The following is a 14,114-nucleotide window of genomic DNA, read 5'->3' on the forward strand; positions in this document are numbered from 1 at the left end:
AGGGAGGAAGGATGGGACTGGGAAGAAATGAGGGAGGTGGCAACAGCAGGGATACAAAGTGAATAAATTGTAATAAATAATAATAATGAAAAAATTAAAAAAGAAAAGCATCAGTCAATCAAAACTCTGATTTGCTAGTCTGCTTCCATCGTTTAGCTATCCCAAGTACTTTTTCAGTGTTTACACTCATTAGTTTGAGAAACTACTGCACAGTATCAAATCCTAATTATGCAGTGACAATGAAAACAGATATTTTTGTCTCTATTTTGATTTTCTCTTTTTAATGTCATGGTCTTGTTTTTCAAAATACGTAAGAGAAAAAGCAAGAGCACTATACACGCAGGTACCTAAATACAAGCAGCACATTTCATCTCATACAAAGAATGTCCCTTCATACCTTAAAATGGGACAGCCCTGATCACTCATGCTTCCTCATGCATTCAAGTCCAATCTCTAGTGTCCAAGAGTGAATGAAAACATTGTATCATAAATGAATTATTTCATGTTGTTTTATCTCCCTAGGAAAGAAAAAAATTGAAAAATCTGAAAAGGAAAGTAAAGGTAAACATAACAAATTTATGCATTTATGTCTCATGAGCAATAACAAATAATAAAAGCCATTTATGAAAATGAAAATGCTAGAATTATAGATAAAATCAGAGTATCACTTCAACTTTTAAAAGGTACAGGCTTCACATGGTTGCTATTATATATTAAGAGAATAGAAATTTATACTCTGAAGCAATTTTTACCTGTTAATGATAAATAAACTCCATAATATGACTTTTTATTTTTAATATTTTAAATTAATTTACTTTTATTAATTACAGTTTATTCACATTGTATCCCAGCTATAGCCCTCTTCCTCACCCCTTTCCAATCTCACCCTCCCTCCCTCAACTTCTCTCATGCCCCTCCCCAAGTCCACTGATAGGGGAAGGCTTCTTCCCCTTCCATCTGACCCTAGCCTATCAGGTCTCATCAGGACTGGCTGCATTGTCTTCCTCTGTGGTCTGGTAAGGCTGCTCCCCCCCCAGGAGGAAGTGATCAAAGAGCCAGCCACTGAGTTCATGTCAGAGACAGTCCCTGTTCCCATTACTAGGATACTCACTTGGACACTGAGCTGCCTTATGCTACATCTGTGCAGGGGTTCTAGTTTATCTCCATGCATGGTCCTTAGTTGGAGTATCAGTCTCAGAAAAGACCCCTGGGCCCAGATTTTTTGATTTGGTGGCTCTTTTTGTACAGCTCCTGTCCCTTCCAGGTATTTCTATCTCCCCCTTCTTTCATAAGATCCCCTGCACTCTGCCCAAAGTTTGGCTATGAGGCTCAACATCTGCTTTGATACCCTACTGGGTAGAGTCTTTCAGAGGCCCTCTGTGGTAGGCTCCTGTCCTGTTCCCTGTTTTCTCCCTCTTCCAATGTCCATCTCATTTGCCTTTCTGTATGAGGATTGATCATCTTACCCAGGGTCCTCCTTCACACTTAGCTTCTTTAGGTGTACAGGTTTTAGTATGTTTATCCTATATTATATGTCTAATATATCTGACAGAGGGCTAATATCCAGAATATATAAAGAACTCAAGAAGTTAAACACCAACAAACCAAGTAATCCAATTAAAAAATGGGGTACAGAGCTAAACAGAGAATTCTCAATAGAGGAATATTGAATGGCAGAGAAACACTTAAAGGAATGCTCTATGTCCTTAGTCATCAGGGAAATGCAAATCAAATGACCCTGAGATATCACCTTAAACCAATCAGAATAGCTAAGATCAAAAACTCAAGTGACAACACATGCTGGAGAAGCTGTGGAGAAAGGGGAACTTTCTTCCATTGCTGGTGGGAATGTAAACTTTTACAATAACTTTGGGGATCAGTTTGGCACTTTCTCAGAATTAAGAATAGCACTACCTCACCATCCAAGACTTCTACACATACATCCAAAATATGTTCAAGTATACAAAGACATTTGTTCAACCATGTTCATAGCGGCTTTTTTCATAATAGTCAGAATTTGGAAACAACCCAGATGTCCCTCAACGTGGGAATGGATACACAAACTGTGATGCATTTACACAGTGGAATACTACTCAGCAATAAAAAACAAAGAAATCATGAAATTTTCAGGCAAATGGTGAGAACTAGAAAAGATCATCCTTAGTGAGGTATCCCAGAAGCAGAAAGTCACACATAGTAAATATTCACTTACAAGTGCATATGACCCTTTTTAAATTTTTTTATTTATTATTTATTACAATTTATTCACTTTGTATCCTGGCTGTGGCCTCCTCCCTTGTCTGCTCCGCAATGCCACCCTCCCTCCGTTTTCTCCCCCTATGCCTTCCCCTAGTCCACTGATAGGGATGGTCCTCCTTCCCTTCTATTCAACCCTAGCCTATCATCAGAACTGGCTGCATTGTCTTCCTCTGTGGCCTGGCAAGGCTGCACCCTCCTCCCCTGCAAGGGGATGTGATAAGAGAGCCTGCCATTGAGTTCATGCCAGAGATAGCCCCTGCTCCCCTCATTAGGGAACTCACTTGGAGACTGAGTCTAAGGGCTACATCTTAGCAGGGGTTTTAGGTCCTCTCCATGCATGGTCCTTGGTTGGAGTATATCAGTCTCTGCAGGGCTCCCAGGGCCCAGGTTTGTTTTTTGTTTGCTTGTTTGTTTGCTCTGTTGGTCTCCTTTTGGAGCTCCTGTCCCTCCAGGTCTTTTTATCTCCCCCTTTTTTCATAAAATTCCATGCACTCTGCCCAAAGTTTGGCTATGAGTCTCAGCCTCTGCTTCATTCATGGTGAATATACTCACTCATGTGTGGCTATTAGACATACAATATAGGATAAACCTACTAAAATCTATAGTCCTAGAAAAGTCAGACAACAAGGAAGATCCTAGGGAAGATGCTCAATCCTCATTCAGGATGGCAGATGCTACAGACATTGGAAGCAAGAGAAGATAGGGAACAGGACAGGAGCCTACCACAGAGGGCCTGTGAAAGAGTCTTACAAATGACTCTTGAATTGTGGATATTGATGACACAAATTCATCACAAATTATTAAGTTATATAAATATAATCATTTATTTAAGATACCTATATTTTTACTCAAGATAAATATATATATTTTCAGGAAGAGATAAAAATAAGACAAAAATTTGAAGCCAAAATAATTTGAGTTATAATTTTTCATGGCATTAAGTAAAATTTAATATGTGAATATTAAAGATATTGTTTTGATTGAAAGATGTACTGATGGCACTGTCAAAAGATTAATGAATGAAAGAGTAGTGGTCAAAACTAAGCATTCATTTATTTTGTCAATGGAGGACAACCAGGAAACTTTATATCTGCTCCCTTCTCCATACAATTTGGTTTCCATTAGTAAGCTATGTAATATCATACAGGCAGGACTGGTTTTAGTGTAATCGTGGAAAACATGAAGAGGCCTTAATTATCTAAAGAATACAGACCAGACCGGAAAGAAAACAGGATCAGCCATAATAATGACAATGACTGGTTTTGTTTATTCAAATTTGAGTGAAATGGGTGACCTGTTTTTCATAGATACTAATCCTTCAAATCATTGTATTACTACTGTATCTCTTTATAATAGTAAAACAATACTTTTGTTACCACTTATTCTTCTTAGGTTTTAATGCAATATAAAATTAAATTGTGGAAAATTACCTTGAGAAACTAGTTATAATGCCATAAGTTATTCCATGCTCAGAAATTTAATATTTAATGTGAAGTTACTTTAAAATCTTGCATCTTAATATACATTTTTAATAAACAGTTCCAACAAGACAAGAACATCTTCAGGTTCACAATGTTACTAAAGGTAAATTAACTTTATGAATATTCATATTCTCTGTTGCTATGGAAATTCATACAGTACTCAACTCTATGACTATTAACACTAATAACTTTTTTAAAAAGAAGTTTTGTAGTGATGCTTTTCTGCTTATGTATGAGAGAGAACACAGACAGAAAATCTATACAAAAGATAATATTTTAAGAAAAACTTATCAACTATGAAAAATATTATCAATGAAATATATTAATCATGCCAGAGATAAAAATTCTCTACTACAAAACCTTTAGCTACATAAATAACATCAAATTTTATATACCTATAATATTTTTAAAACAATTTCAACTGAGATTTATTTTATTTATGACTAAATAAAATTAGCATCATGCACGGATTTCATTTATAAATTGACTTTTAAAACCAATTTAACCAGGGCAATAAACTGGAAATTGTCAGCAGGAAAATGGGACATTATTGCCCTTTAAAATAAAATTGTGTTTGGGTGATATTACAAAATCACAAATAAACTGTTAATTAATTAATTATTTGGTAAAGGTGACATATTTTTTGGCCAGTTCAACTAAGATAGTGGAGAAGCACAACCAAAGCTAATTATCTTCCTGGGTGGTAAACAGGTAGATTCTCATTGAGAGGAGAGCCAGCCCTGTTTTCCACCGACTCTCTATGTTGCTTATTGTAACATGTATCTTGGATTCCACTTGGTTCCTCAGCAGGTTCTGCCTTCTTAATCATGCCAGCATTTTTAAAGTAAGAGAATTATTAGTGAAGAATTTTAAGCTATTTAGTTTTGTGATTTTTCTGTTTAAGCCTTTTATCTGCAACAATCCTGAAACAAAAGTCTGCTGACTCAAATTATTTTCTTTTAAAACTGTATTTTGTAACATTGTAGTTCTTAACTCTACAGTATAAACTACTGATCTCAAAGTATATCACCATAATGCAGATTCTGCTAAATTTGTGTTTTGAAGCCTGACATTTACATTTACTAAATGGTGATAGAAGGCAGTTATAATACATCTCCTTTTATAAAAGGAAAATAGCCTGGCATTTTGAATAATCATTCCAGTGTTTATTTTATGTTATAAACATACAGTTAATAAAATACTCTATTACATATAATCACCACTTTCTGAAGAGAAAAAGAAATCTGGTTTGTATAATGCATTTACAGAGTCTTTAGTTTATTAATGTAATTGGCAGTCACTTGTCTGTATTCATCTTTGAAAGGATAATAGTGCTCGATATATTTTGTGTAGTTTAGAAATTGTGAAGAGTGTACATACATTACATCATGCAAAGTAATCTTGCTCAAGTTATCTAGAATTACAGTTGAACCAAAATAATTTTTTAAGATCCTGCTGGTTTTAGTAAGAAATCAAATCATATGAAACCTGAGATGAGGAATATCTTATTGGATAACATACGTACTTTCTTCTATAAAGAAAAAAAGACTGAGTTACTCAAAGAAACATGTTCCCGGGCAATGAAGAGCTGTATTTGCCTGTTAACTCTAATTCAGTAGGCAAGGGACCCAAAGATATTTGATACCGTAACATAGGCCATTGATCCATGCCACAAATTCTTTGCTTTATTATGTTAGTAAAACATAACATGTATTTTCTTTTTATCAGAAAAACCTGGAAAAATACCAAGTAAGTACTGTTTGTGTTGGCTTTAATTTCTTTTTGGTACATGTATGTGGTTGTGGTATATACTTAAGAAAAATAATTTAAAGAAGAAAACGTTTCAGAGGTTTCAGTCTGTGCTCAGCTGTGCCGTCAAAGTAGATCTGAGGTAAGGTGGCCCATCTTGGTAGAGGAGACAGGCAGTAAAGAGGCTGCTGTCCTCAGGGGCAAGCTGAGATGCAGAGAGAGGGAGAGCCAACTTCAGCAACACACTTCCTGCAGTTAGTCCAGCATTCTAATAACCCATTTGCACTCATCTGACAAACGTGAGTGAAGTCCTGAAGTCAGTCACGTGAATGTTGACAGTGTTTGAAGAAAATTCCCGCCATGGCTGTCTTCCCACCCCAGGGAGTTTATGGCCTGAAGACTGCTCTCCTACAGAGATTGCTCCTACTGAGTTTAGTGAAGCCTGCCTCACATCTCAGCTAATGTAATAGCTCAGACTCCTTGTTTTAAATGTATGCAAAAGCCCTGCTTTCCTGTTCAATTGAATATAATTAACACATTGAGTTTTCTGGTGCATATGAACCTGCTGTCATCAAATTTTTAATTTTTCTAGAATTCATTGACATAATCATATAAAATCTTTTCCACATTTCCAGATTTCAGAAAAACAAATCATTAAAAATTAGGATTGTTAAAAAATATGTACATTGTTAGCTATGTGTGTCAATAGATATTTAACAAGGTTTTAAAAAAATAGGTGAAATTATTGTAATATTTTATTTAACTTAATATATGCATATAGCATTCAAAATATGTAATGAGCATAATTTCAACTTTGAAGTTGTATACTTATTTGATGCTTGCAATACATTTACATTTTTAATACTACTTTTCAGTTCTTGTCACACCCTGTGTTGTTAGTGGCTGCTGCATGGGCTGAGTGGGTCTAAATAATTTTCACTATTTACCTAATGGCTGAGTACAGAAGAAAACATATAAGAATCATTGATAAATAAAACTTAGCAAGTATGTCATTCAAAAGTTCTTTGACTGAAAGTAATAAAACCTCTTACTCTCCAGCAATTCAAAAATAAAATTTACAAGACTAATGAATTACATCATAGATATAATGACAAAATTTATTGCTGATCATCAAGAAGAGCACTTTATCCCACAATCTTTTTCTATAGTTCCCTGAAGATAAAGATCACAACAGCAGACTCCATAGAGAAGGCAGTACCTTGAAGAATGATTGGGACCTGAAAGACTGGGGAAAATGATAAAAGTGGGTGATTTATACAGTAGAGTACACTAAATATAGCTTGTAACAAGCAATGACCACTGTATCCCTCAGCCTCTTTGGCATTATTTAATATGTTGGAGGCAGTAGGAGTTGGCAGTTTTGAGTGTGATGCCATATACTTGTCATTTACTTTTCTTTTGCTAAAGGAGATCTGAGAAATAGTGATATTTTAAATCATTACCTGCATTTCTTGTCTGCTAGCTGGACGAGGTCCTCTAACTAAATTTAAAAAAAAAAAAAATGCTGTTTTTCTGTTATGTTTCAATACATAGGAAGACTGTCCATGGTCCTGAACACAAGGGCAGAAATATTGTCAAATAAGAAATGCCTAGTGTGAGAATAAACACAAGGTGGACTATACTGCATTTCTGTGCTTATTCAGAGGGGGTGCCTGAAGACATCCCAGTGGCCTGCATTCCCGCACATCAGAGCCTCCACTGATAAGATAACAAAGGTGCTGAAGAGAGGCAACACTACATAGTGGAGTGGCCCATGTCTCAATAGGGATTATAGATCAAACAGTATCTGTTCTGTGTTTTCATTTTGGTTACAGATATAGACTTAAGATCCTCTTTTATAAATGTAAATAGTAAAGTAAATGGTAAAGTAAAAGTAAATAGGTCAAGTAAATTACCTATTAGCAAAAGATGATTCACTCAAGTGTCAGTAGTCTCAAGTCATCTTAGAAATTAACATAAAGTGTTAATGAACTTCAGGTATCCTTAAATAAAGATTAAAATAGTTTAAATGTTAATTCCTTTTTGTGAATGTACATATTTGGTATATGTAGGTCTGGAAATCCTCCTCCGAAATGGCCGTCTCTATCATTTTTTTTTTCCTTAAAAAGATATAATTAACCATAACAAGTATATAGCATTTGGCATAAATAAAATCATTAATAATTTTATCTACATTCCTACATTGAAATTTTTCAGTAGCATCAGAAATGTAGGATATCTCAAGAGGAAATTAATTTGTTAGTGAAAGAATATGTAATATTTCAAATAATAGTTTTACTATTAATGATTCAGTCAATCGCTAAGTAGAAACTAAGTCACAAAAAGGACTAATTTTCTTAAGTTCTTAATCAAAGAAAGTACACCCTTTGCATAATGTTGCCATTACCCTTAGCCATGTTTTTTAAATTGATGAATTCGTGGTTTTCTCTGAAGTGACAAAATCTATCCTGAAAGATAGTTAAGAGTTAGTTCACTTCTAAAACTAATTAATGTCATAAGATTAATTAAGTTGCTGATAAAAATTACCTTGGAATTAATTAATGGAAACATATCAGTCTTTTAACTTTTAAAGAGGTGAATTAATTTTATCACTGTACAACATATGCCAGTCACATTTCTTGTACTCCAAAAGGAAAAAAAAAAAAAAAAAAAGATCTGATTATGATGCAGTTGTAGAGCAAGACTTTATATATGGTTTACTTAACTCTATCAAATGAATTGTAATGGTGAACTTCATGCCAGTATATGTTAAATTCGTTTGTTTTAGATGTGGCCAAAATCTAAGCAAGGAGTAAATGGCACAGTAGAAACCAAGTGCCTATTAAATCTCTACTCCTGGTCTATTAAATGTATTGGGGAGGCAAGAGTGAGTCATCCCAGTGCTGTCAACAGAGGATTTAAAGTAGGGCTGCCTTTGTCTTTTTTGAGTCAGTGATGTTAGGACTTGTTTAAATTAAAGAAGGAAATCCTTCTCATTCCTAAAACAATCCCTCAGAACATAAAAATGTAGGTTCAATTAAGAAAATGAATATTTGAGAGAGAAAACTATCCTTTGTTGTTGTTTATATTAGGCCTATATCAAGTTGAGGAAACTCAGTTGTGTTCCTCCTTGGCTTGTTTTTCTCTTGTTGTTGTTTTTGTTTTTGTTGTTGTTGTTGTTCTTCCTCCTCTTCCTCTTCCTCTTCCTCTTCCTCTTCCTCTTCCTCTTCTTCTTCCAGACAAGGTTTCTCTGTGTAGTCTTGGCTGTCCTGAACTCACTTTTTAGAGCAGGCTGGCCTTGAACTCACAGCACTCTGTCTGCTTCTGCCTTTCCAAGTGCTGGGACTAAAGGTGTGCACCACCACACCTGGCTCTTAGCTTGTTTTTTAATTATGAAGTGGTGGGATTGGATTTTGGCAAATAACATTTTCCGCATCTGTTGGCATAATGTCGTAATGTAGTAATTGAATTTTAAATATTAAACCAAACTTGTACTTCTAGAATACATCTCACTCGGTAGTTGAATAGATTTTAGACTTTGATGGCTTTGGTTTGTTAGTGAGAGTTTTTCCATCCCAGTCTTTTTTTCTTAAGGTGTATTGGTCTGGGTTTAATTTCAGAGTGACACTGCATCATATGAGTAGATTTCTACATGTTCCCTCTTAGAATTAACCAGTTGAGGAACTGGGATATGGATCTTAATTTGTAAGCTTCTTTCAGTTGGCAATATATTGTCAACACAATCACTTTACTTATTCTGAATCTGTTCAGTCTATTTCTGTGTCACTTTTGGTACATCTTTCCAAAAAAAATGCTCATTTTTAAAATGTTCTTAACTTTTACTTTTTAACAACCATATTTTATTTTATGTATAGCAATACAATGTAAATATTAACTAACTATAATAGAATTGTTAATGTTTAAAAGAAAAAAAGGGAAAAATTTAAGTTACAGAGCCAGAACAATTTGTGAATTAAAAAAGATTTTCATTTTATCTGATGTATCATATACACACGTTTTTATATTAGTTGCTTGGTACATTTTGTACTGGGTGATAGTACTGTCCTTGTTCTTCTTATTATAATAATTTGAGTTTTATGTCTTCATAATCAAGTTTGCAAACTTTAAAATTTTATTTTGAGTAGCACACAGTCAGAGAAACGCACATTCCCATCTTTTTCAACAAAGTCGAAATGGGGTGCTTCTGTATCAAAACCTAGTTCATTATGTAAGATCTGGCACGCATAAAATAGCACACAAAGCGTGTGCCGCCACTAGCACCGCAGCCACGTTCTCGAATTATTGTCAGAGATGAGAACTGACAGAACTTCAGTGTTAGACTCCCTGGCTTATTTTTCCCATTTTAGAATGCATAGTGTCCTTCTAACTATGTTTGTGAGCATGGGGAACATGTCATAGGGGAGAGGTTGCATGCCGAGATTTCTGCTTAGCCTTATACTTATTTTAGGTTCCCATGTGTTTTTGAACGGTCATAATTCACTCTTTTACACTTATCCTGTTTTAAGGAAGTTCTAGCCTAATTGCACTATCTTCAAAAAATAAAAGTTTTCTGTCACTTCAAAGCATTTTTTTTTAAATGAGTTCTACCTTGTCACCTCTACCAATATGGATGACGTCTCCCTTATTTCTGTTTCTTACAAAGTGGTCTTTGAAATTTTAGCATGTACAAGTGCACTGTCCATTTTCTAATAGTCTCTAAAACATACCAATCCAGTCACATCTGATCATTTATAGGGTAATTGTGTTCTATACTTGTAGTCTTTAAAAACCCTAACATTAATTTAATCTATATTCTATTTGAGTCAACATGTCTCCACTTCTGCCAGTTTCACCGCTTCTTAGCCTTTAATGTGTTTGCCTTCCAGTGCCGTCTTCTTTAAAACTGCCTCCAACAAAGTTGTATGGAAACCATTCAGCTGCTCTTTACTAGAAATTATTCTCTATCCTCACACAATTAGCCTTTTATTTGTTTAGGGTAAAAGGGTGATGTCCGGAATTAGACCAGGTCCTGTATTAGTTCAGGATCATCTCTAACTTGTGAGCCTTCTCTAACCAGCTTCCCAAAGGACGGTACTGTGGGTGATATCTGCTATTTCCAGTCTGAAAGCCTGTTGTCACTGAGAACATGGCAACCTAAGCTGGGTCTCCACTTGCACACTGAGAGAAGCGTTCAATCTATTATCCCATTGTGTTTTCTATCGTACTGTTAGGGCGAGGGAATTCTGTGGGCAGTTTAACCGACCTTTATTTTTGTGAGTGCATCTTTTCTCTCTGCCTTTGCTCTACTACAAGTTCACTGCAATTTGTTGGTGAAAGCTAAATAAATAAATATATAAAAGCACAACATATCTGATAGTAATTTCTATGTTTCAGTGGCAAATGAATTAGGCTGGGGAGCAACTTGGTAGAGTACTCACTGTGTAGAAAGTGTGGTATAACCCCCAAAATCACATAAGCATTTGTGGTGGTTTAGGCCTGTGGCTGTAGCACTTGGATGCAGAGGCAAGAGAATCAGAAGTTCAAGGTTATCCAAACCAACACAGGAATTTCAAGACCAACACACACACACACACACACATACATGTGTGTATATATACATATATGAATTTATGCATATACACATATATGTATATGTATGAGCCTTTCACAAAGGAAAAATACCTATTACATATGATTTAAAACAATTAAGTTCAAGAAATTCAAAATAAAAGACTTCAATAGTAACTGCCAAAGAGCATGGGAAAGTGACCACTAAGTATTAGAAAATAGGGCTGAAGAGATGGCTCAGAGGTTAAGAGCACTGGCTGCTCTTCTAGAGGTCCTGAGTTCAATGCCCAGCAACCACATGGTGGCTCACAACCATCTATAATGAGATCTGACGCCCTCTTCTGGCATGCAGGTGTACATGCAGGCAGAACGTTATATATATTATAAATAAATCTTTTAGAAAGTATTAGAAAATATGTAATATCATTAGGTATTAATAAAATGCAGATTAATCCACTATTTCATAACATGTCCAATGAACTGGAATCACTGAAATTTTAAACTTTAAAAAATAAACAAGGACAGGACTTTTAGTAAAAAGAACTTTTATAATTGCTGTTGGGAATACAGTAGGATTCTGGCACTATAGAAACTGCTTTAGTATTTTTTTATAACATCAAGTTTACATTTAAAAATCCACTATTCCCTCCCTGGAGGGTGAAAGAAATGAAAACTCATGTTCATACAAAAGCTTGTGCATAAATATTTATAGAACTAGCATAATAATTGGCCAAACTGGAAATAACCCACATGGCCTTAACAGTAGAATGGCTATATCATCTTAGGTACAGCTACACGATCAAATACTACAAAGGATTTTTGATAAAATCCAAGCATTTTACAGTAGGGTCGTTATGAAAATATATACAACTCCACAGGAAAAATACATTAAAAAAATAACAGTTTACTCTCATTTTTTGAGTGGTTGTTTTTGGTCCTTGTCTTAATTTTCTCACCTTCTACACTTTTGTTACAAGTTCAGCAACTTCTTACTGTTGGTGAGATCTCATCATAGCTGGTTAGTTCCCAGAAGCCAAAGTTGCCTTGCTTGCTTCTGTAGTTTCAGCCCTCAAGTCAGCCCTCTACGCTTACTTTTGAACTGGGCGAAAGTCCTTGCTCATTTCAGCCTATGGTCTCAAGGCAGTGTGATGCACTCAGGAAGATAGCTACCCACATTTTGGGAGTTGCTGTTCTTCAGTCTCTCATAGCCCTGATTGTTTACATCAACCTTTGCTTCACAAATTTTATTTTACTGTGTCTTACTTAGCCATTAATTTCCATTCACGGACAACTGTGGGTTGATTTAACTTGTTACACATACACATTTTGGTGTTTTCTATTTTATTTCCTTGAGAGAGATGGGGGAGATTTAAATTGTGTGTTACTGCTACTTTCTCAGACTCTCCCAGGCAATTTTATTTTTGTTTTCCTATTCTATTGTAACAAAGCATCTCAGACTCCTACACTGCACCTTAATTTGTGAGACTTAACTGACAGTAGACTTTTGTATATCCTGTACAACCCAGGAGACCATCTCTCATCAACTGAGTTCTTTTCCCCTACTCCAATGTAAATTAAAGTTATCTTTATCATCTTTGAGCTCAGAACCTCAGTAACATGGGTATCTCCTCTTTTGTGTTGTTTGTTTGTTGAATGATCTCTTAGGTATCCAGCTGAGCACATGATCAGAACTAGGAGTGCCTGAAAATTCTTATTTTTACCCAAGTCTGATGTCAACATACTTTTCTGAATTAAATGGGGAAGCTTTATCTGTCTTCTTGTAAACTAGTTGTTTACAAGCTAATTTGATAACTGAAATGGTAGAGTATCTGATAGAACTAAAATTAAATCATTTAGGGCTGATTATTAGGATAGAATGTTGAAGACAGGAGTATTCATATTTTATATATAAAGAAATTAATATCAAATCTCTACAAATTGTTTCATGGGGACAGTGGCTGCGGAGAATGAGGTCCTCAACTTCAGAAATCTTCACATAAAACTATATACATTTGAAAAAAGTACTTAATATTTTTGGGCTTCCATCAAATTTTGCATCAGAATGATATTTAGTCTAAACGTTTTGGACAATTAAATAACATAAAATAGTAAGGTATATAAATAGTGTTTGGTGCATAATAAACATAATTGATCATTTAGTTCCTGTGGGTGTAAGTGTTAATAATGAGGACTATGGTACTGGGCATTCATGTAAACCTGCTACTTCTCCAGGCAGAGACAGATTCTACTTTGGTTTCAATCTGAGAGAAAGCATAAAATGAATTACTAGAAAGAATATGTTTTTCTCCCTTTTAGGTTGGGCTTAAACCCATCTCAGCTTTTACAGCAAGTGTAATTAAACTCCCTTTGTTCCAGAAGTGAGCAATGGAAAAGTAACTTCAGTCACTGTTGGCTGAAGCCCTCTGCGTACCAGCGACACGAAATTCATATTGAAAACACTTCTCTCCTCTTTGCTGATCCTGAGAAATTCAGTGTAATGGAGCATTTGGTGAAATGTTTGCCACTGTTCCTTGTTAGTCTTTGGGTCACAGCAAGGAGGCCTCATTCGTTTTTGGGTGATGTTAAGTTATTCTGACATTGCCCTCAAGATGGCCATCTCACTCGCAGAGTGACAGCAGGATACTCTGAAAGGACTTCATCTGTTTATTCAACACCCTTGGCTTCATGGCGTGATGTGTGGAAAGTTCCCAGCGTGAGCTGTCTCTGCATGCTTCATTATCCTCGGGAGCCAAGTTCAAGAATGCTATGTCTATTGTTCAGTGCAGCAGTTAATTTTCTTTAAATCCCATGGTCACTTTGAATAATAGAATGTATATGGGCTAACCTTAACTACCTGCCAAGTCTAGCTTTGGACCATGGTGGATGCATTGGATTTCTTGGGAAAATATAAACTCACAGAATATAATATTTATTAACCTCTTTATGCAGAATTCAGAAAGTCAGTTGAAAGACAAATTGAGTCATTGGATATCTCTAGAAATGCAAAGCAATGCATTGAATTTAATGAAAGGCGAAGAGTGAGGAAGAATACAAAAC

At 35.3% G+C, this 14,114-nt stretch overlaps 1 protein-coding gene across 1 annotated transcript in view; it reads left to right on the forward strand.

Annotated features, from left to right (window-relative positions):
- Trdn (triadin) overlaps window positions 1-14,114 on the forward strand; it is a 382,140-nt gene that overhangs the window by 352,867 nt on the left and 15,159 nt on the right. The window contains exons 33-35 of the mRNA XM_060373675.1: window positions 523-561; window positions 3,799-3,843; window positions 5,469-5,489. Coding sequence (XP_060229658.1) covers window positions 523-561; window positions 3,799-3,843; window positions 5,469-5,489 — 105 coding nt within the window. The remainder of the gene's footprint in view (window positions 1-522; window positions 562-3,798; window positions 3,844-5,468; window positions 5,490-14,114) is intronic.

Source organism: Meriones unguiculatus, chromosome 20 (genome assembly GCF_030254825.1).
Source record: "Meriones unguiculatus strain TT.TT164.6M chromosome 20, Bangor_MerUng_6.1, whole genome shotgun sequence".
In the NCBI taxonomy this organism is placed as follows: domain Eukaryota; kingdom Metazoa; phylum Chordata; class Mammalia; order Rodentia; family Muridae; genus Meriones; species Meriones unguiculatus.